At 51.0% G+C, this 22,469-nt stretch overlaps 10 protein-coding genes across 10 annotated transcripts; 5 read left to right on the forward strand and 5 right to left on the reverse strand.

Moving 5' to 3' along the window:
• Positions 1-175: 175 nt before the first annotated feature.
• On the forward strand, positions 176-1,957 carry ade13 (adenylosuccinase ADE13; the record flags this gene model as incomplete). The annotated part of the gene is made up of 7 exons (XM_056981607.1): positions 176-227; positions 303-389; positions 448-1,175; positions 1,226-1,494; positions 1,545-1,551; positions 1,599-1,656; positions 1,707-1,957. The coding sequence occupies 7 exons, from the start codon at positions 176-178 to the stop codon at positions 1,955-1,957; spliced, it is 1,452 nt and encodes a 483-aa protein (XP_056829443.1).
• A 734-nt stretch (positions 1,958-2,691) lies between these two features.
• Positions 2,692-2,997, reverse strand: N7510_009683 (uncharacterized protein; the record flags this gene model as incomplete). The annotated part of the gene is made up of 1 exon (XM_056981608.1): positions 2,692-2,997. One exon carries the CDS (start codon positions 2,995-2,997, stop codon positions 2,692-2,694), a length of 306 nt encoding a protein of 101 aa, XP_056829444.1.
• Positions 2,998-5,265: 2,268 nt separating this feature from the next.
• On the forward strand, positions 5,266-6,982 carry N7510_009684 (PDK/BCKDK family protein kinase; the record flags this gene model as incomplete). Its single annotated transcript, XM_056981609.1, has 4 exons — positions 5,266-5,377; positions 5,434-5,582; positions 5,633-6,627; positions 6,766-6,982. 4 exons carry the CDS (start codon positions 5,266-5,268, stop codon positions 6,980-6,982), a joined length of 1,473 nt encoding a protein of 490 aa, XP_056829445.1.
• A 504-nt stretch (positions 6,983-7,486) lies between these two features.
• N7510_009685 (uncharacterized protein) lies at positions 7,487-8,292 on the reverse strand (the record flags this gene model as incomplete). Its single annotated transcript, XM_056981610.1, has 2 exons — positions 7,487-7,816; positions 7,885-8,292. 2 exons carry the CDS (start codon positions 8,290-8,292, stop codon positions 7,487-7,489), a joined length of 738 nt encoding a protein of 245 aa, XP_056829446.1.
• A 1,923-nt stretch (positions 8,293-10,215) lies between these two features.
• On the forward strand, positions 10,216-11,183 carry N7510_009686 (uncharacterized protein; the record flags this gene model as incomplete). The annotated part of the gene is made up of 6 exons (XM_056981611.1): positions 10,216-10,287; positions 10,346-10,510; positions 10,570-10,644; positions 10,697-10,825; positions 10,884-10,994; positions 11,052-11,183. 6 exons carry the CDS (start codon positions 10,216-10,218, stop codon positions 11,181-11,183), a joined length of 684 nt encoding a protein of 227 aa, XP_056829447.1.
• A 475-nt stretch (positions 11,184-11,658) lies between these two features.
• N7510_009687 (uncharacterized protein) lies at positions 11,659-12,732 on the reverse strand (the record flags this gene model as incomplete). The annotated part of the gene is made up of 1 exon (XM_056981612.1): positions 11,659-12,732. One exon carries the CDS (start codon positions 12,730-12,732, stop codon positions 11,659-11,661), a length of 1,074 nt encoding a protein of 357 aa, XP_056829448.1.
• Positions 12,733-13,847: 1,115 nt separating this feature from the next.
• On the forward strand, positions 13,848-15,896 carry N7510_009688 (ankyrin repeat domain-containing protein; the record flags this gene model as incomplete). Its single annotated transcript, XM_056981613.1, has 1 exon — positions 13,848-15,896. One exon carries the CDS (start codon positions 13,848-13,850, stop codon positions 15,894-15,896), a length of 2,049 nt encoding a protein of 682 aa, XP_056829449.1.
• A 339-nt stretch (positions 15,897-16,235) lies between these two features.
• On the reverse strand, positions 16,236-17,681 carry N7510_009689 (uncharacterized protein; the record flags this gene model as incomplete). The annotated part of the gene is made up of 1 exon (XM_056981614.1): positions 16,236-17,681. One exon carries the CDS (start codon positions 17,679-17,681, stop codon positions 16,236-16,238), a length of 1,446 nt encoding a protein of 481 aa, XP_056829450.1.
• Positions 17,682-19,093: 1,412 nt separating this feature from the next.
• Positions 19,094-19,294, reverse strand: N7510_009690 (uncharacterized protein; the record flags this gene model as incomplete). The annotated part of the gene is made up of 1 exon (XM_056981615.1): positions 19,094-19,294. The coding sequence occupies one exon, from the start codon at positions 19,292-19,294 to the stop codon at positions 19,094-19,096; it is 201 nt and encodes a 66-aa protein (XP_056829451.1).
• A 1,202-nt stretch (positions 19,295-20,496) lies between these two features.
• N7510_009691 (uncharacterized protein) lies at positions 20,497-21,619 on the forward strand (the record flags this gene model as incomplete). Its single annotated transcript, XM_056981616.1, has 3 exons — positions 20,497-20,760; positions 20,913-21,292; positions 21,328-21,619. Coding segments are annotated over 3 exons (936 nt in total), but the record flags the coding sequence as incomplete, so codon positions are not given.
• Positions 21,620-22,469: the final 850 nt, after the last annotated feature.

Genomic DNA, 22,469 nt, shown 5'->3' on the forward strand with positions numbered 1-22,469 from the left:
TCAGGCATTAGAAGCAATAATGAATACATACTCCATCCCGGAAATAGAATATTTATGCCTCAGGCTGCCATCTCCGATAACGTGACTGATAACACCCACACCCCGCGACAAGCCAAAAATTTCCTCGAACTTTCCACTCATTATTGAATCAATTGATTGACACAACACAGACATCATGTCTGAAAGCAACGATGTCTACCAGACGCCCCTCAACTCGCGTTATTCGAGTAAGACTTTTCCGTCCAACAATTCTCCCGACGGACGATTCCGGAAGTGATAGATTAACGGGGTCCAATTGATAGGCAAGGAGATGAAATACCTCTTCTCCCCTCGTATGCGGTTCTCAACCTGGCGTAAGCTGTGGGTGTGGTTGGCCGAATCTCAGAAAGGTAGGATACCCTACCAACCAACTCGCCGACCCGACATCGGACTAATCAAGGTCTCTAGAGCTGGGACTCCCCATCACCGACGAAGCCGTGGAGCAGATGAAGGCCCATGTCATGATTCAGGATGAAGAGTTCGCTGTGGCAGCCGAGGAGGAGAAGCGCCGGCGACACGACGTGATGGCCCACGTTCACACCTTCGGACTGGCCGCCCCCGCCGCAGCTGGAATCATCCACTGGGGCGCCACCTCGTGCTACTGCACTGATAACGCGGACCTGATTCTCCTGCGAGACGGCCTAGATATTCTGATCCCCAAGCTAGCCGTGGTCATCGATAAGCTCTCAGCCTTCGCCAAGGAGTACAAGGACCTGCCGTGTCTGGGTTTCACGCACGGCCAGCCCGCCCAGCTAGTCACTGTCGGCAAGCGCGCCTGTCTGTGGATCCAGGATCTGCTGATGGATCTGCGGAATCTCGAGCGCGCGCGGGACGATTTGCGCTTCCGCGGTGTCAAGGGTACCACGGGTACGCAGGCTTCTTTCCTGCAGATCTTCAACGGGGACCACGCCAAGGTTGAGAAGTTGGATGAGCTCGTCACTGAGAAGGCCGGCTTCAGCTCCGCGTTCATTATCTCCAGCCAGACGTACTCTCGGAAGATTGATGTGGATGTCGGCAATGCTCTGGGCTCGTTTGGTTCGACCTGCGAGCGCATTGGTATTGATATTCGCCACTTGGCTATGCTCAAGGAGGTTGAGGAGCCGTTTGAGAAGGATCAAATCGGTAGCAGTGCTATGGTGGGTTTTTTTGGTCTTTTGTTTTTGAAATTCAAACTAATCTTGTCCAGGCCTACAAGCGTAACCCTATGCGTTCTGAGCGTCTGTGCTCGCTCGGCCGTCACCTGCAGAACCTTCCTAAGGATGCTCTGGACACATACTCTGCTCAATGGTTCGAGCGATCGCTGGATGACAGTGCTATCCGCCGTATCAGCATCCCGGAGCTTTACCTGTCCGCCGACGCCTGTCTCATTCTTCTGAACAATGTGACTTCCGGCTTCGTCGTTTACCCTGAAGTCATCAAACGCCGGGTCAATGATGAGCTTCCTTTCATGGCCACGTAAGTGTCTCTACTTCTCTGTGTTATCAGGTACTAATATTCCTTTGTAGTGAGAATGTACGAACAAAATAATCCCATTTATATTCCATTGCTAATTATCGCAGATCATCATGGCCTGCGTGAAGAAGGGCCTCTCCCGGCAGGATGCCCACGAGGAAATCCGTAAGTCGCCATATTCCCTTTTTATGCGAGCCCCAGTTGATCGTCTCCAGGTGTCCTCTCCCACCAAGCCGCCGACAACGTCAAGAAGCAAGGCAAAGACAACGACTTGATCGAGCGGATCCGCCGCACCGCATTCTTCGGCCCCATCCTGCCCGAGCTGGATGCTCTGCTCGACGCCAGTACCTTTGTTGGCCGTGCGCCGCAGCAGGTGGAGAAGTTTACTTCCACTGAAGTCATCGCTGCACTCAAGCCGTATGAGAAGTATCTTGCCAAGGCGGAAACTGCTGCGCTGCACGTCTAAGCGGAAGCCATTCTAGTGGATGTATGAAGTAATTTGATGAGATGAAAGAAAAGTCGTGGGACGAATCAGCAATGTTATATAGATAATTCAGGAATTGATACATAAATGGTCTAGATTCTGCGACCAGTGTCTGCTGTGAATTATGCATTAATATAAACGGACTGGGCGCCCATCAGCCGGAGAGACCGAAAGACAGTCAACCCATTTCTAGAATACAAGAGTGAGAGAGAAGCACCCCATAGGAATGACAGGCATCAACTTTGTATCCAAGGTTCGATCAGAGCTTCATGTGTGGAGAAAAAGATCTAAAGAAAACAAAGAACCAAAATCGTCCGATACAGAATAGAATAGAAAAGTGCCATCAACCTCAAAAGGTGGACCAGATGGGAGAATGCAATTGAACGCTGTAGACATGCTAGTGAGAAGAATAGTAAGGGCCGTTGCTCGTCCCTGGGAAGATCAAGATCATCATGTCGTTATATGCTCGGAGCTGCTCTTGTCGGAAGTTTCGGTCAGTCGATCATCTGCATTTGTCGATTAGCGACATTAGTTCCAACTCAGACAGGTTCTTGGTCTGATTTGGGAGACGAACCATCGTCGCGGCATTCTACTCACACATAGATGCCGCTCACCACAGGGCCCGGTTTGACATAATTGCTTTTATCCCAACACCATACCCCCGTACTCCCCCCTTCCCCCGCTAGCACCTTGACCTCCGAACCCACGATACGTCATCAATTCACCGCATGAGCAGAGGGGCTGGCCTCCGGCGCCGCAAAAGGCATATAGAACATATCACGAATCAGCCAGACGATGTAGAACAAGCCGAGCACCCACAGCGAAGCCATGAGTTTGTACGTTGACGAACGCCAGGTGACGCGGCGGACGAGGCGGCGGCCATTGGGGCCCTCGATCGGACCGCGGCGTTGTGGAGGGGGCGGCGGCGAGTGCGAATGGCCGTTGGACTGCATGTGGGCGAAAGGATAGGCGAAGGCCTCGTTCATGGCGGCCTCGCTGTGTGAGGTTCGACGGCGGGCCATTATTAATGTTTTGTTTTGGTTGTTTTGGCTGTGGACCCGCGCCGGGAATGGGCTCCGGAAGAAAGAAGAAGAAGAGAGGAGACTAGGCGTATTCCGCACACAAGACCACACTCGGTGGGCCAAAAGAAGAGGAAGGGAGGGAGGGAGGAAAAAAAAAAAACCAAGAGGCAGTAGGCAACACTCCACGATGAGATAGGATGGTCGGAAGGAGTCCGTTCTACTACTATAGTGCAGGTAAGAAATAAAAGACAGCCGAATCCTTCGTGGTTTGGTTTAACGAGAGGCAAAAGGAGGGGCGAAAGACGAGGACAAGTCAGCAGTGGCCGGACAACAGCATTGAGCTCAAAGAGGGAATCTTGATTCTCCAGAAGCGGATCTGCCGCGGGCGTTGGCTGAAATGATCAGCGAATTAAGACCGCCAACCGGCGGGCGGGACTCGTGGGCCAATGCGCGAAGCAAAAGCCGAAATGGGGGAACTCTTGGGGTTCCTCGTCTTGTCGACTGTCGCGTCTGTCCGTCTCTCGATCGGTGGTGGACGGAAGACGGGTCTAGACACCCGGCCCCGGGGACAACTGTCCAGCGTCTGAGCGAGCGACTAGGGCTGATGATCGCCCCCGCCAAGAGGGACAAAAGTACGAAAAAGTACGAAGCCGAGGAGAGTGAGAATGGGATGGATGATCGGAAAATTAACCATAGGTGTTCTCCTGTCGCATGCTGGGATTCGTCAGACGAAGAATAATCATGATAACCATCCAAGAAGTCAGCAGTCCGGAACGGTGTGGTGGATCGCCTCCCCACACAGGACCTCGAGGACGGTAGAAATTGCCGTGTGTGTTGTTCTCGTGTATTCCTTTTCTTCCCGGTAGTGGATAAATAGGGGTAAATCGCTCCTTCATTTCACGAGAGCATAACAATAATCGTCTCCATAGTGAGGATGATGACTTTCGAACAGGATCCTCTCGCCAAGTTAATCATGAGGTCTTAGGTATCTTCACGTATAATCTTCTTCGCAGAATTCGTCGAAAATTTAATGTTCTTACACTCTTCTTCTCTCCTCATCCGTTTCAGCCGTGTTAAGAGCATCTGCCTTCACCTTTTCCTCACGACTTTTGGCTTCATAATAGTAAGCAAGAGGCGCCCACCCCTCTCATTCCCAACTCCGATCACCTCCTAGCACGCTTGAAATTGTTCATCTGCCTCAATTTGTGCGTATGCCAGTTGTAGATATTCACTCGAATCAACATCTGAATACGCAATTAGGCAGGGTCTTGTCTTGTCACCGGTCACCTCTGCCCATTTTCTGTGATTCGATCGGCTTTTAGTGCTGCATTATCGCCACTCCTGGGGATCACTCGCGTGGTGAAAAGCCACTGGCAAGTATGCTGGGATCATAAGCCAACGCATCGTAATGTTCTAGATTCATATCTGCTGTCCGTTTGACGTAGAGACAGTGAAGTTGACGCCCGCGGAAGCGTTTCCTTGCTGAACCTACTCTCTTTCTTCAAGATCGTTGGAATTGAATTGTTTGGTAACATAAGTTCCTTCAGGGAATCCGAGATTTCGTCACCTTAATTTGAAGATTATTTGGAATGCCGCATTGCAGAAGGGCGGCGGAACCGTACTACCCTACTAGTCAATCCACCCGGTGAGCTCTAGCTAATTAGAAAGAGAATGCTCGGGGATCTTGGGGCCAGTCAAACGGTTACGCGTAGGATTGGTGGAGAGTAATTGAAGGACGAAAGATGTTGTTCTTTTGTAGACGCTGAGCCATGAATTGACTGAGTGATTTTGTAGTTAGAGGTCCACGGGTGTATAGAAGTGCTTGACGCAACCGATACGCTAAACCGTATCGGGTATTCGCGGTCACCCGAGTATAGTCAGTCGTTGTGCTCGTGCTTTCCGTTTCTTCCCGTAGTTCCTTCACTACTAGGCACTATTACTACTACGACGGACGGGAATTCCAAGACGAGTTCAATCGCTCCTTCCAGGTGGTCACGAGAGTAGCCAAACTGGTCCTCGCTTCTTCCGACCCCGGAGCCTAAAAGCGGAGACTCCAGATCGTCTCAACCTCGGCAGTGGAACACATCGGAGCGCCCAGGTATTATTACTCACCGGCCTCCCTCGCTTTCCCTCCACATTCCTCACGCGACCTCCCCGGACCTCACCTCATTACCACCGCGGACTGTCCACTCCAGACACTTCTCCCTTCTCTACCCAGCAAAGGACCCCCGCTGAACCCAGGCCGTTGCGGCCTAAATCGCTCTAGGCATGTGGAAGCCGTCGGAGAGCCTGATGAACACCATCAGGCACTATGCCAGCTTCCCCGCCACCGGTGTCTCGCTGAGACAAATGGTGCAGTTCGGAGACCGACCATCTACCGGTATGCGACGCTTTCTGCTGCGACCGACCATAAAGAACGAACTAACTCCAGGGTAGGCACTCTGTTCCGCGCCTCTCAATTCCTCTCCGAAGAGCTCCCCATTCGCCTCGCCCACCGCGTCCAGGATCTCGGAGAGCTACCAGATGGGCTCAGTGAAATGCCCTCGATTAAAAAGGTGCAGGACTGGTATGCCCAGTCGTTCGAGGTATGAGTCATCGAGTTGATTCCCGCCTGTGATACTGACCGCGGCACCAGGAAATCATCACGCTTCCCCGGCCATCGCTCACAGAAGAAGTCAAAAGCCGTCTGCTGCGACCGGGCCGAATGAACGGTGGAGCTTCCAAGATTCTCTCCGAAGCCACCCAGAATCCCAGTGTGCGCGAGGGCCAGTACCGGTCATCTCCGAACTCGAACTCCACCTGCAATGGCAACGGGAAGGCCGCGGCGGCGGCTGGGCGACGGTACTTCTTCCCCGCCGATGATCATGCGCATTGGCCGCCCGAGTTGAACGACTATAACCAGCGATTCGCCAAGACCCTACAGCAGATCAAGCGGCGGCACGACAGCGTCGTAACGACTGTCGCACAAGGCATTCTGGAATGGAAACGGGAGCGCCAGCGGATGCAGATCGACTCCACGATACAGTCTTTCCTCGACCGTTTTTACATGTCGCGAATAGGCATACGAATGCTCATAGGGCAACATATCGCGTTAACGGAACAAACACACGTCAAGCACCCCAATTACGTTGGGATCATCTGCACCAAAACGAATGTCCGGGATATCGCGCTGGAAGCCATTGAGAACGCTCGGTTTGTCTGTGAGGACTACTATGGCTTGTTCGAGGCGCCCAAGGTGCAGCTGGTCTGCAAGGACGACTTGAACTTCATGTATGTGCCGGGCCACCTGTCGCACATGCTGTTCGAGACCCTCAAGAACTCGCTGCGTGCGGTGGTTGAGCAACACGGTGCCGACAAGGAAGATTTCCCCGTCACCAAGGTGATTGTGGCGGAGGGCAAGGAGGACATTACGATCAAGGTCTCCGACGAGGGCGGCGGTATCCCGCGCTCGGCGATCCCTCTCGTCTGGACGTATATGTACACGACCGTGGAGCAAACACCCAACCTAGATCCGGACTTTGACAAGAGCGACTTCAAAGCACCCATGGCCGGGTTTGGGTATGGATTGCCGATCAGTCGACTGTACGCCCGCTACTTTGGCGGAGACCTCAAGCTGATCAGCATGGAGGGGTGAGTCTCTGAATTACACATCGCCCAACCAAATTAAACTAACCTAAACCCATCCAGATACGGCACGGACGTCTACCTCCACCTGAACCGCTTATCCTCAAGCTCTGAGCCCCTGCAATGACAATTACCCGTCATGAGAGATGGCCGGGTCCGGTTCACCACCTCGCACCGTCTGCACCCCAATTACATCGAGCCGGAACCCACCCCCGCGCCCTCTCGAGGACTGACGCCCATGAACGTGCAGGCGCTGCGCTCGAGACTCCGCACCCGGGAGGTCTCGGAGCGCAAGCAAGTCGGCGACGCGGAGAGTCTTTTCCAGTTGGAGCTGCGTCTGAGAGAGGAGGATATGATGTAGGTCCTTTCTCCCGGACGTTGGATTAGATTCGCGCAAAAAATATCGCAAATCTTGCTTTGCCAGACCAGACCCAATAACCCAAAAATGGGTCTGGTCTTCTTCTCTTTGGAAAAGAGAAGCAGAGTACACCACAAGAGGCAGGCCACGTTATGTTGGTTTTGCATGCTTAATGATACCCATTACTCTCCAACCCATGACCAAGGTGTATACATACTGGAGCTTTTGGGACTCATCCTTTTTGTACCTCCTAAAAACTATTTTCATGGACGGACATGCACTCGAATTGCTGCTGTACTGTACTGTATTTTGAACCCAATCACCTGCTTCTGTAAATGCTTCTCCAAAGACCAATCACTACTAGTTCCTTATCAGGGAAGATCCGCCTGGGAGTGTGTCCCTAACACAACAAGAAAAATAAGCCTCCGAGGATACGGAATCATAGTTTCAAACCATAGCAGCCATTCACTCCTTCTTTTCCGAGTATGATTCCCTTCCCGCTCAGTCCTACGACCCAAATAATGAACCCTCCGATTTCCGCCCTTGAGACTTATTCCCACGGCGAGCAGGCGAGTGCCCCGCAGAAGCGGATCTCGAGCCCGGGCGTGATACAGACCTCGAAGGAGACGCGGTGCCAGGAGAGGTAGTGGGCGGCTTGCGCGGGCCCTTCCAGCCAGAGTCATCATTATCGACCACGATACGCCGGCGGCCAGGAACCAGAACGGGACCATTCTCGGAATGAACCACCCAGCGCTCGGCGACGAGCTCCTCTTGTTTTTTAGGGTTGCCCGGGGCAATAAGCTTGGCTGTGAAGCGGCGGCGGGTCATGGGGACGGACTTTTCTTGGTTAGTATTTGAGTAGGCCCAGGCACAAGGTGGAGAAAAGAGAAAGGGCATATTCTCACTTCGTTGTTGGCGAGAGCATATGTCATCAACAGCTCCCAGTTCGTCAATACAGCCAGGGCGCCATTCTTCTCTTCGCGGATACGGTTGTGGGCGCAAGCATCCTGCTTGAGGGTTGCTGTGTGGCTCATTCGAGCTGATTGGTCTGAGCTAGGGGAGTCGAGGTTGGGGATAGAGTATTCTGTCTTGTGTGAGTGATATGGGAGGTAGATTGAAACGACATCGTTTGACATACCCGCATGCAAACCCCTTAGTGATCCGAGTCGGGGTACTGCAAAGGCTGGCTCTGGAGGATCGAGCTGCATGCCACCGTCGTCGGGGTCAAAGTCGTAGTCGGAGTCTGTGTCTATATCGATGGGGATGACGGCATGGGGAGTTGTCCCGGGGGTGTTTGATCCGCTGTGTGACATTTGTGCGGAGAGTTTGATATCTAAATCAAGGATGATACTCCAGGCCAGTACGGGAGAGCCGTCTGGAAGCCGCAGAAGAAAATTGACGAGTGAAGAGTGACAGAGGGATAGGTCCTGCCCACAGAAGGCAAGAGCGACCAGTAGAAGATTTTCCACTTGCTGCCAGGTATTCACGACTTTGATGTGAATACCTTACGATTGAATTATAGATCTGGAGAGATGATGACGTCTATTTGAGAATGAGTCTCGTTCATCACCGTCCAAAAGGGCTATCATCGCACATACATGATTCAGCGCCTATCTTTCGTCTGTGTATATATTATCGGTCGAGGAAATCTGCTGAGATGGCAATTCATAATAGAGAAGCGCAAGATGGAGGATGGATGCAGTGGGGTCAAAACAGGCACCAGATGAGGTTAAATGGCTTAGTCATGGCTGGACTGCTCTTTGATATTATTTGCCCCAGAGTCGGCGCAATTCGTCGGCACAGCAGTATATCGAGGACGGAAAGTGATAATAGTTGAGCATGACGCTGAAGACTCGCTGGGTGAAGCTGAAGATCAAGACAATGAGGATTCTGCTGTGGGAGGTTGAATTTGGCTGTGAAAATGGACGCGGATTGTGCTGGATGGGTTCTACAGGGTGGCACACGTCAGCGTTTACGGGCATGACTGGAAGGAGTTGCTGCATTGCTATTACAAATTTGCTTAAATCCAGATCACATTAGCTAGTTGATAGCTCCGAACCTGCTTGTCCTGCTAACCGTTTCTGTTGGGTGGCTTATTCTCCACCGTTGAACAGTACGCATCGGGATACTCCAGCATCATCGAAAAGCGAAGCACCATCACCATGCCAAACTCCAACTGCGATCGACACGGCGGTCGCGAGCCACGAGGCGACGATGACCGCCGCGATAAAACCCACGCGTTCTAAGCAGACGCCAATTGCGACTGTGACGACGAATCGAGCTCCTCAGCGGACGAGGATAGGGACGTGGCGTTACGAATCCCACTCGGAAAAGCGCATCAAACGAAGAGTGTGATGAGGTCGCCGCAGGCGCTGTCCTGGTCGAGCAATAAAGAAAATGGTGATGTGCGAGGAATCAGAAATATATTTTTGGGATGAGGTCTGCGGGAACTAGAGTACGAGAAGCAGATTTGCAGAGGTCGTATATACTAAAGTCCCAATACCGTACGCATGTACATTGAGCCGGCTGATGGTAGTATAGCGCAGTATATGAATATTGTTTATCGCTCAAATTCCACAGACCAACGTCAAATGACCTTGAATGATATTATTCATACCTCATAATATCCGTGGGAAGGAGGTGTGGCGACCAGCCCTAACTCACACCCTCTCCCCATTTGACCTCATCACTGCAGGGGATGCCTAAGATTAAGGCCATCCATCCCCAGCCCAGGAGGTGGACGCTACTTCCCAGAGAGGACCCCAAGAGCTCAAGTCCAGGAACACACAGACCACACTCCCACCACGATCAGCACCGATCAACCCTTGCCTCCCTTCTATCCAAGATCGACAGCGATTTCACTCGGATATCTTTATAGAAGCATTCCTGCCATGGGCTAGAGAGCCAATCCCGAAATCCATTACATTCCTCGGAAGGGATGGTGCCGAACAGCGTTGCTTGTAGGGTTAGCGATGGGAGAACAATCCAACCTAGAGTTTTCCCTCCCCGGCCCCCTGGGATTCCTGAAGGAACGCAGTGGAATTCGTATAAAAGGCATCGGAATGCCATTTTCTTCGGTTGATTTCGCATTCCGTACACACTCGTTAATACTCGCCCCCTCCCTCACTCGTTGTTGTTGCTGCTTAACACTCTCTCGCCAAACCAGTCCGTCGCTTTTTGTCGTTCGTCGACGCTTCCTCTCCTTTATACAACAAGATACTCGAAAAATCGCCAATATGGTCAAGTCTATCGTTGCTCTGACACTTTTCGCTGCTGCGAGTATTGCGGTCCCTGTTCCACAGCCGGGTGTATGTATTCTCCTTCCTCGTAGATCTGATATGTTCTATGCTAATCACTACCATGTAGAACAATGTCAACACTCGAGATGGAGGCGCTAACCTCATCGGCGGCTCGGATAGCGGTGTCGCCGAGCTGCTGGGCGGTTTGACTAGCCGCAACAGCGATGCGCCTGACGAGGATAAGAATGGGGGTATACTCGCTGGCATCCCCATACTCGGCAGTCTTTTGAGTGTACGTGTTTTGTCTTTCCTCGTGATGAACTCCAACGTCCGCTAACGATTGACTTCAAGAAGAGGGATGTCCAGGATCTTGAATCCCGGAACAATGTCCTAGGCAACCTGCCCATCCTGGGTCCTATTCTTGCCGTACGTGACACCTAAAATCAGATTGATCCAAGTAGCGCTAACATGATAACAGGGCGGTGCTAAGAAAGAGAAAAAGCAAAACGGAAAGGGTACTCAGCCCCAGAAAAAGACATACGCAAGGGACGAGGGTTTGTCAGATATCGCTGGAAAACTTCCCATCATCGGATCCATTCTTCACCCCGTACGTTTTGAGTGTGAGTGGAAGAAAAAGAAAGTATATACTAACCGACTATTTTTAGGAGCGTCGCGACGAGCACCAGCATGAGGAACGCCAGATCGAGGAACTGATGAGCAAGGCAGGCCTGGGCGCTCTGTTCGGGAGTGCGCAACACGGAGTGGGTCTCCTGCCGGTAAATGACACTTCCCTGGAAACAGAATAAAGGAAAAATGTGCTAATACAGTTCCAGCAACGTCGGGATGAGGAGCAGAAGCATGAGAATGAAGCCCGCGACTCACCTCTCCAGGGCGCCACCCTCGTTGATGCTGTTTTCAAGGATGGGGTTCTCGGTCGGATCAAAGGTTTGCTTCCTGGGGTGTAAACCTGTTCTTGGAAGGCCCTGCAGGTTCAGTAATCTGTAATGGCAAGAAGAGTGAATGAGATGCTTTAGGGAGATGTTGAATGGGGATTGATGTTTTGATGTTGAGTCTGCTGCTGTATTTACTGTTGAACGCGAGCTGCAATGTCAGAAGATGATTCCCCGGATAGACATACTACGCCATATTTCTGGGGATGAGGCAAAGGCAGAGAGAGGCGAGAAGAAAACCCGAAATGAAGGGTTGTCGTTATATTGACGGAGCAAAACAGCCGCAGCTGGAAGAACCAAAACAAAGCAGAGAAAAGAACACCGAGATCGTAATTCGTCCTGCTGCACGCAAAAGCCGCCTATTCCCAGTAAACGAGCGCCGTTGGGGTATCAAATCAATCAATGCGAGAAAGCCAGAGCCAAAGCAAAGCCAAAAAAACAAAACAAAACAAGAGAACCTTCAAATTACGACTGACGACTCCGTGAGGGGTCAGTCGTAGTCCTCCATGTCCAGATCACCCACGTTCACCGTCGTCCCCAGCGCCTCTTTGCCTTCCCGGATCATATTCTGCAACTGCTTGTTCAGCCGGCGGATACTGGCATCTTCCTGGCGCTCTTTGCGGCGAAGCTGCGCCGCGTATCGCTGCACTTCCGCGGACCCTGGACTATTATTGGATCGAGGCGATGTCAGACCTGGATTCTTCGTTGGGCTCCTGGTTGGTGTGGAGGGGCGTGCACCGGAGGAATACGCGGCTCGTTTGTTGAGGCGCGGAATCTGTGCTGGTCGTCGACGAGGACTGGAGGCCTGGTAAGCCCTGCGAGCGCGGAGAGAAGGACTGCCGGTGTCGATGAATGGATCCTTGGACTCGGTTGGTACGACAACCCAGTTTCGGTCGATGTCTTCCTCGGGATACTGGCCCGGGACCGGAGTCAAATGGACTTGGTTGTGCGAGCTGAAAATGTTGTCATTTTCGACAGAAGATGGTGACTGCCACGCGCTGGGATCGAGCTGTTGTCCCGGCCCGGCGGGCATATCGTAGCCACGTCCGCCGCCTGCGTAGAACCCGCGGAACGCACCGGACCAGCACAAGTCCAAGACCTTGCCGACGACGTTGATCACCGTACGGCCCCAGCCCACAGGGGTTGCGGGAACCGAGCCATCGATACTGGGGGACGCGACGGACGAGTCGCGCCGGCTGCGTTTGCGGCTGTTGCTGCTGGGCTCTATGGAATCCACGCTGGCATCAAGAGAAGGGGGTAGGAAGGATTCGCGGTATCTGTTTTGACGGTAGTCGAGCTCGGCGGAATGGTGATCGGCTGCTGTTGTTGATGTTGTGCTTGTTTGAGTCGGATCGCGGAGCAGCGGCGTGGACCGGCCAAGCTCGGTCGGGGGTTGGAGATGGGAAGCTAGAGTCCCCGTGTCGGGTCGAGGTCGTTTACGACCGGAGATGGAGTTGTGGAGGGAGGAAGTCGCGGAGATCGAGTTGGGCACCTGGAAGGCTTCGGGTGTGCTGGAGAGATCCAGCTTTGGCGGCGCCGGCGACTCGAAATGGAAGAGAGGCATGTTGGCGAAAAGCGAATCAAGAAATCGGAGGGAAAGGAGGGTTCTCCCCCGGGTGGTTGTTGGTGAGCGAGAGGCAAGCGAGGAAAAAGAAAGGTGAGGCACAAAGATGACGCTTAGCGGGTTACTACGACAACAACCAGTAATTGCTGTGGTACCTTGTATCTATATTCAGCTAAGTGATGCAATAGCTCTTCTCATCGGATCAATACTATATATCATTCAAAGTCGTTGGCTCGTCCACTGAACCCCTGCGGCAGCAAGTCCATCATCCCCATCAACTAGCACGCACCATCCTTCTCCGCCCTGTCCGCCATCGCCCGCAATCACGGCCTCAAAGTGCTCTCGCGCATACCCCAACACACCATCATCAAAGGTTCCCGGCTGCAACCACACCGCCGGAATGCCTACAGAGTGAGCCTCCTCAAGCACCTTGAGCGTCACGGGTGGTGGGGTCACCACGGACAGTGAAGTCTGCTTAGGGTTTGGTAGGGCAGAAGGGGAGGGCTCTGTTTTTATCGAATGCGAGGGAAGAGAGATCTCCGCGGCTCGCGGGTTGAGGGGCGTCACGGGCAGCGAGTGCTGGTGGTACCAGGCAAGGACTGATATGTGTTAATAGATAATTCATGTTATAGATTGGCGATATTCACTTTTGTAACCAAACTTGGCCGGGTCGTTGCTGGCCCCGGCGACGGCGAAGCGGGGGGATGAGAAGAAGCGCTTGACAGCGGTTTCCATATTGACAGTAGAGGTTGTGCGAATTAGTTATTCCAACACGGGCTTGTTTGTAGAAGAAGAGAAGTGAGGCGGAGAGGAAGAGGAAGAAGAAGAAGAAGAGGAAGCTAATACCTCGGGTCCGTATCTCCAAATTTACTAAGCTACCCTTTTCAGCCAACTAACTAACTAATTATTTGGTCTCCTATTGATCGCAATACCTTGAAAGCCTCCACCTTCGTACCCGATTCTAGCGGGTCTTGGGTGGTCCTACGCCTCCCTGAGCTCACCCAGCTTTGAGCCTTAACGTGGGGACGGCTGGCACGGTCGGAGTGGCCACCCAAGGCTTTCCCTAACATCTTTTTCTCCCACTCACACCAACCAAGCGTGCTTCTGAGATGTCTATGGCTAGTTCCGTAACGGGACTCCTCGATCTCCCCAACGAACTCCTCTTGGAAATTACCCAACTTCTGGAATATGGCTGGGATCTAACGGCGTTTGGCGTGGCCAATCGCCGACTCTATGGGATCGTCGACGCATGCCTCTACCAGCAAACACTTCCTACCTGCAGCAACGCAGTATTGCGCTGGATTGCTGAGAAAGGCAATGAAGATGCATTTGTCAAATGCCTTAAGGCGGATATCCTCGCATATGTGGACAAACCCATCATCACGGCAGCGTTGCGGACAGCAATATATTTTGGACGCGATCGAATAGTTGAACATCTCATTAAGAATGGCATCACTTCCATTCACGATGAGGAGGAAACCGATCGCTTTGCTGCCGGGCGCCACTACTACGATACCCCGCTTTGTCGCGCTGTGAACGAGGGACGCATAGCTGTAGCACGGGTCCTGGCTGCGCATGGGGTCAACAGTTTTTATTATCCAATAAACAGGGAGCTGCTAACGCTTGCTGCATCGAAGGGAGATCTTGCGATGATGAAGTACCTTATGAAGGAAGCAGGCTTGGACCCGAAGAAACAAAGCCTCGGTGCATTGGCCGTCGCCGCTAGATCGGCCCAGACGCGAGCCACAGAGCTCTTGCTCGAACAGGGAGCAAATCCAAACCTATATATCGAACGTGAGGGATTGCCCCTTAGGATTGCAGCTGAGCAAGGTCATGTCGAAATTGTTCGTCTTTTGCTTGCATACGGCACCAACGTGAATCCCGCTCCAGCTCACCATGAGCTTCCTATCTACTCGGCAATGAGCACATATAAAAGAAACAGGGCAAGCAGAGTGGTCATTACAAACCTCATTGCCAATCATATGAATCTCAATCTGCTTCGGACAGGAGACGACAACCGAGTGACGCTTCTAACGATTGCCGCCGCGCTAGGTAGAGATGAGCTCGTCCAAGAGCTACTGCAGGAAGGTTGCTATCCAAATCATAAATGGACAGAAGGGGATCTCTATTACCACCTAGGGTCTCAAGGACCCCTCGAATGGGCTGCTGAGGCAGGGCACGACTCAGTAGTGAAGATACTACTCCAGCACGGGGTCATTGGGAATGATCGAAAGCCTTTAGCACGTGCTATCCAATATGGACATCCACAGGTTGCCAAAGTCCTACTTGATAGATACTTGGAGGATTATCGCAGAACAAGCTGGTTTAACGAACTTTTGCTTTCCGCATTAGAGCATGATGCATGCTTCGAGCTCCTACTAGACCACGGGGCTAATCCTACCAACGTCGTGAAAGAGGGAGAGTATTTGATCCAACATGTGCTCGAGTCAGGACGTCTATCACTAGCCCAAACGTTACTCCATCGAGGATTCCCGCTCAAATTTCCGCCCTTAACTCAAGGGAATAGAGAAAGATCCATCTTGTTATCCGCTAGTCGTGGAGGTGTGGCGATGCTCGAAATCCTTTTCCAAAACGGACTTGATCTACTATCCGTGGAAGACGATGATATACAACTCGCAATAAGTGACGCAATTCGACGAGAAGATGTTTCTGTCGCTAGCTTTTTCTTAAATCGAGGCTTCACAGTCCCTTGTGACGACCGGCTTCCGGAGTGCATCAACCATTCCGCCCGCCTCAAAGGTTCCGATAGCCCCACTGAAATGTTACTTGATACGTTATTAAGAAGTGGGGTAGACATTAACGCTCGAGATGAGCACCAGCGCACCTGTATCTGGGACGCTATCACTCTTTACTATCCCAATCAACTGAACGTCCTTCTGCAAAGGGGTGCAGACCCCCGTCTTCAGGACGAAAATGGAGATAGTCCTTTGAAATTTGCCGCAACACGAACCCCGCCGCTCATTGTGTACGTCAAATGCGTTCAAATCCTCCTTGAATGGATTGTTCTCCATTGGGCTGAGCTATCGGGTGAGGAGATTTACCAGCAGGTTTCAAAAGCAAAAGCTGGAGCAGTGAGGAAGAATAATCGAAGGATAGTTCGAATGCTGCAGCGATTTCAACGCGTTCATTTCGATTCAGTGTGATTATGATGGCCTTCATCCGCTATGATGCTGCACTAGTTTAGAGCTAATACCATCTATATGAAAAGAGGTCTCAAAATAAAATATCTTTGCAACGAAAACTTCTCGCTCTGCCTAGCACGGTAGCTAGTTAGCATCTTCCAATTGGTCACAAAAAATTGTAGACCTAGGAAAGAGAAATCCCGTCATCCAAAGAGCTTCTCTCTGATTCGGAAAAATAGACCCCGTAAAAGAATCTACAAACTTATTATTCTACATGTCCGTGATTAAGGCAAGCTACCATACGGTTCCGAGGTCCGTTTTTACTATTGTAGGAAAAATGAATCTTGGCAATATGTTCTCTTAAAACGATACAGAAGCCACTTGCCATCCTTCAGCAATCAAATCGTCAAGGTGCGCAGTCAAAACATTAGTTCCATCGAACTGATGGAAGAAGCCACCCACCCCACCTGTCTCGCAGTTGACGATCGGGGCGCCGCAAATACCCTCCGAAATAGCCATATTGACAGCACCAAACACTGAACCGAGAGTATACGATTGCCATTGTCGGAAATCGATCGCTGGATGTTCAGTGGGCCGCACCGGTGCTTCGAACAATCTCCCATACGCCATAATGCTCACAAGACCTGAACTCATTCCATCTACTTCACTCCACGACCCCTGTTCGATTTGATCACCTTTCAACAGAAATCGAGGGGGTTCGGCTTGAAAATAACAGCTGTTCGTAAACTGGGCCGATGCAGCTGGTGTGAGGCCAACAAGGGCAACGTCTATTTCAGGGCGTCTATCGAAAACTTCCCCGATCCTGTCTGCGGACGCGCGCGGGTGGTATACCTCGGTAGATAGCAGGAAACCATGGTTGGCGACTGTCAATGCTTCCTCCCCGCGAGGATTGCGAATCTTCACACCCGAGGTTGTAGCGAAGTTGGCAAACTCGTTCGCGGACCCTGGAGAACCGGAACCACATTCTAGTCTGCATCCAGGTGAGAGGTAGGAGGCCCGGAGATAGTTCGAGTCGTCTTGCGGTAGAGACTGACTCCAATCCTCATGAGCCTGGGGATCGATAGCTCGTTCTCGTGCTTGGTCTTTCATAGCATTGTAAAAGCGCTGTTCCTGATGGTGGTAGAGCGTGGTTCGACCTGCCACCACACCTGGAAGGGACGATGGCTGGTAGACACGTCCATCCCCAGTCTGAAGCTCGACTATCGTCCAACTCGGCAGATAAAGAATCGCTCGAACATTTGCCAGCGGTTTTAGAGCTCTCAACAACGCGGTGGTTTGCTCCTTGCTTGGAAACTGCATCGCCGGCCAACGTAGAGTAGGGCATGGGTCTGAGACGCGGGGGTTCGGATATGGAGTGCGTGGAAGGGGCTCGAGGTGGGATGCACCGATCGCAACGAAGTACACGGGCATGCATCCGATAGTAAGAGGTACTGGCTGCGGTGGCCTTGTAGTTTCAATCGATATGAACCACCCAGACATGATGACTTGCCCATTCCCAAACTTGTTTCGAATCCATGCCCATTCTTCACACGTTGGGGAACGAAACTTGCAGTTCTGCCCATCCCATAGCGTAAACGGTGCTGCATCATTCATATGTCGCGCCCCCCAAGCACCAGGGTTTTCCCATCGTTTTGGCTCTGGATGAGAGTGAGTCGTCGAAGCAACCGGCGGAACAACTGGTCGTGAACGAAGAGGGTTTGGAACTCCGTTGGTGTAGATATCGACATATGGCGAACTCGTTTGTAAACGCTGTACCTGCGACGACAACCGGACTAGAGTTGCCATGTTTTGGGCAACACGCGTCGACCGTCTGCCAGCGACTGACTGTGGTGGGCGTCACGATGATATGTGGTTAAAGAGCCGCCCCAAACGGGGCCGGCTAACGAGTTTGATAGCACGAAAATGGGAGAGGGAAAGAAGTTGAAGGGGAAGAAAGAGAAGAGAAGGAGTGAGTCATAGAGTACGTGACCGTTATCCAGCATGATTACCAAGCCTGTTTGAACCTGGGCGTAGAATGGTCGCGTCTTTTCAGGACGAGATCTAAGCGGAAATGGGGGACTTGATCCTGAGAAGGATATGCACCTTCTTGAGAATTCAACAGTCCTATTCCACGAGCGTTTTTTCCCCCGTAATTCAAGCGGCAAGAGGAACTGTCTGGCGCACTGATTGGGTTGTTGGAGGCTTCGCACCATTGCAACGTGGTCTACTATATGCACTAGGCCAGCCGGCCATCTGATAAGTAGCAAAGTAGGCTCATATTTAGTATGCCGGCCGTCCGTCTTTCTTGATTACGCAATCCCTCGCTCGAATTCTGTAGGTTTTGACAGTTCCTCTTCTTCAAATTTTCAACTGTTCGGCCGACTGGCCTAGTGGTAAGGTAAGAATACCATGACTAATCCATAACATATGGTGCATTCGCTAACATAACTACCAGGCGTCCGTTTCCGATGCGGGAGATCGCAGGTTCGAGCCCTGCGTCGGTCGATTCAATCTTTTTTTGCTTTCTGACCATGTTTTAGAATCTTTTCTCTCAGTGTTTCAAGCTCTGTTGAATGAGGAAACTCTATGGTTATTTTTCGACTTCCGAAAAAGCGTGGTTGTTGAGTAGTAATGAAAATGGTGATGTGCGTGGAATCAGAAATATATGTTTGGGATAAGTCCGAGTACAAGCAAAGTCGAAACCCAAAAAATGCTAATGTATTGAAGGTCAAGATATATACATTTCCAGGTTTGCAAAGGGGGGGTATACTGAAGTCCCAATACTCTATGCACCTACATTGACCGGCCGAGGGTAGTATATAGCACAGTATAAGAATATTGTTTATTGCGCAAATTCCACAGGCAAGCATCTAATGACTTTGTACATGATCCTTCTTGTGAAGATCTGAAGGCACAAGCCGGATTACGTGATCCTGTTTGTCGTTCTTTGTTGCTCTTCTGTATTTAGTCTATCTGTTTCCTTTTCCCTTCTGTTTCTTCTTCTTTTCTCATCTTTTCTCTAGTTTGAAGATTTTCGTAGAATGTCACTTCTTCCTTTTTGTTGAAACTGTACCCTCACACTTCTATTGCAAAATAGTTTCACTAAGAAATGTGCCAATTTAGCGAGGAAAACCCGGGCTAGACGCCAGGCACGGATACTTGAAGATGATTAAATGGGTATATTGAGACCCTACTTGGTTGCTTTCCTTGCTTAAGGGCTACCTGATAATCGGAGTCAGGTCGGTGGGGCGTGCCCAATAGCCAGTCAGGGGGGGAGGGGGCACGTAACTCTGAGCATAGGGTTTGGCTTTGAACATATACTCCGCGAAGGGCGTAGCCTTAGCCGTGACGGAGGTACGACCGAGCGACAGATGAATGGCGGTGTTGATAGCAGTATCATGATTTCCCGTCGGGAACATCTCGCGTCCTTTCTCTTTTTCTGTCGATTTTCGGAAAGACCGAAATGGGATTCTTGTACCCTTGAACACTGGTTCCTCTCGAATGTGAACTGGTAGATTTGGACCCGGTGGTTTCTACGAGATTTGCCAAAACGGGTACGTGAACATGAACATGTAGTGGGTCGACTGGTTCAGGACTAGTTGATACAGCAACGGCTGTCCCGACAAGACGATCCGAATCTGGGCTCAGTTTATATGGTTTCAGGAACTCCCAATTTGTAACTAACTACAACTTGAACTTATTCGACACCTTTCGTACGGTAATTCATCAATATGTTGGTTGATCGACTTATCCTGCGAGCAACCTAGCTCCGGGTACAGTCAGGTATCCTTCCGCCACGAAGAAATAAATCATGCGCATCACCTGGTTCTCAAGTTTTGTTCCTTTTCCACTGACCGTATGAGAGCTTCATAGACAGGGGTACTATCGCCTGGCCCTTACTTCACCCTCGCCTAATCCGGGCCCTCTGCCATAGCCTCAACGCGACGTTAGCAACCTTTAAAACATCCGACGAGTTGGCGATACTGAGTGCGATGGCGACAGGATGACTCAAAGCATTGTGTTCTATGTCCGATTCAACAAGGTTCAACAATGATCTATAATTGATCTGCCAATCCTGCTCGCTGGTTAGCCTCGAATTGAGAGGTCTGTTACAACTTCAAGTTTGAAACCTTAATTTGGGTGACTAGAGACAACAGTTGCTCCTCATTCAATCAAGCAGGTATTTCTCTTTTCGCTTTGGTGATGCCATGTAAGCGAGAAGGTGAAAGGTGAACTGTCCAGCGGTTCTTTGTTTTGGACCGATCTGCTTCGTTTTGGGACCGGTTTGCCCGCTTTTGGCCAAAATCGCGGGTTCAGCCGAGCATCGCCACAACACTCGATGGAGTTGTGGCGGACAACAGGTGACGTCTGTTTCCCTTCGAGTTATCTTCTCAAATATGGATGTTTCTTCCTGCTTGCCACCGTTTTTTCCCGTGCCGACATATTCGCCTATGACATGATCTCGGCTTTCGAGTACAAGGCTTTTGGCCACAGGTCAACATGGTCGGATAAGATCGATGTCTGCTCTTTATCAAAGACTAACTCGGTCACAGCGGGTGTCGCACTATAACCACATAGCCGAGAAGATTGAATCCTCACATTTCCGAACAATCTTGCCTAGAAGGCCAGTGGTTTCGCATGGTCACAATATCTCGAGGAGATGACGCTGCCAGCTCCGGACCACTGGCGAAATGCTCTGATCATCGTTCCCATTGTCGGAACTACTGTCGCAACAATATTCTTCATTCTTCGTCTTTGCTGTCGATATGTTGTAGCTCACAAGCTTCGCGTCGAGGACCTTCTGATGGGTATGGGACTGTTATGCACGTATGGCGTTGCCACCTGCCAGGTATACTGTAAGTACTTGGGTCTCTTCTCGACGTTAGTACGCTGACTTTCACTACCTAGCGGCGGTACATGGCATTGGAATTGATCAGCCAATATGGGTGTTGCCTCGTGAGCAAAGAGAGCGGATTACACTGGTACACCGGACAATCGTTCATTGCTCGAAGTAATTTGCTAATCCTGGCACCGTAGGCCAACTGGATACTTATTAAATTTTGGCCCTCTGCCCAACTGTTCGTGAAAACCTCGATTGTGCTATTTCTTCGCCGGCTGTTTGGCCTCAACAAGCGCTTTCGACATGCCGCCACGGCAGTCATCATTTTCGTCGTTGCCTGGGGGCTGACTGCCTTAATTGGAAATACTTTACAATGCTGGCCAGTCCAATATTACTGGATTAGGAGCATCGAGGGACACTGCATGAGCGGGCAAGACACTTTCTTCCTAGTCATCGGGTCGCTGTCAGTGGTGGAGGACGTGGTCATTCTCTGCCTCCCCTTACCAATAGTGTGGGATCTGCACACTTCCACAAGACAAAAGTTACAGATGACGGTCCTGTTTTCAATGGGTTGCCTGTAAGATGATTCAAACTATCACTTATTGGTACCAGGACTAATCCGTATGTATCACACAGAGTCTGCATTTTCAGCATCCTGCGACTAGTGGAGCTGAAACACTACCAGACTGGCAATTTGACTGGTAAAGTGCCATTACTGCCCTTACAAAACCTCAGTTCTGATGTCATGAGTAGTGAGCACCTCGTGGAACTCGATTTGGACCATCTTGGAATTAGACATGGCAATTATTTGTGGCTGTCTGTTACTCATGAAGCCTATATTCCAACCTGTCATAGGAACCGTCCGGAAGAGCGTCATAAAACTGAGCGGACCCTGCTGCCGTGAGTCTAAAGGGATGGCCATAGCCAAGTCTTCACCTCGCGAACCCAGGACGAGCGAATCCGGGATTCAAATAGTCCCCGAAGCACACATTCAATCAGCAGCGAGCCAAGTACAGGCGACTTATGAAAGTTAGAGGTGAGCTCGAGAATTCTTGATCCTTGTCCTCTACTTATACAATACCTCCTGGAGTTACTCTACGTGGCCGAGATCTGCTACATGGCTGCCGAATCCTTGACCCAACTGACGTTCCTCGCGTTCTATCTCCGCATCTTTCCGAACAGTAACTTCCACTGGATTGCATTTGGATTAATGTGTCTGTCGATTTGCTTCGGTATTTCCAACAACTTCGTCATGATTTTCCAATGTACACCGGGAAAGAAGCAATGTGTGCCCCGTGGATCCGTGAAAGGTTCGGATAAAAATGCCATCGACACGCAGCCAGCTGGTTCCCATAACGCCATGAAGACCTACTTCCAGTTGGACGCGGAACACTCCCTACGTCTGCCACGAATTGACTCGGAGAACCCGGTCGTCTACCGCGGTGAACTCTACTGTCGATATCCTCATTGCAAGACAACCACCCGGTATGCCAGACCATTCAAATTACGACGACATTATCGAGATAGTCACGGACTTACATACAGGGTATTCTCGACTACTGTGAGACAACAAGGTCGGATACAGCATGAGGCTAACATAATTAACAAACATCCGTTTTCGATGCGGGGGATCACAGGTTCGAGCCCTGCGTTAGTCGAATCATTTTTGGCTTTGAGCAAGATTTAGGCCGAAGAAATATTTTGATGACCAAGATAGCATAGTATTCAAGTAATCATACCTAAAAAGAGAAGTC

This window comes from Penicillium lagena (assembly GCF_028827675.1).
Source record: "Penicillium lagena strain IBT 129212 chromosome Unknown utg000007l_segment0_segment0, whole genome shotgun sequence".
In the NCBI taxonomy this organism is placed as follows: Eukaryota; Fungi; Ascomycota; class Eurotiomycetes; order Eurotiales; family Aspergillaceae; genus Penicillium; species Penicillium lagena.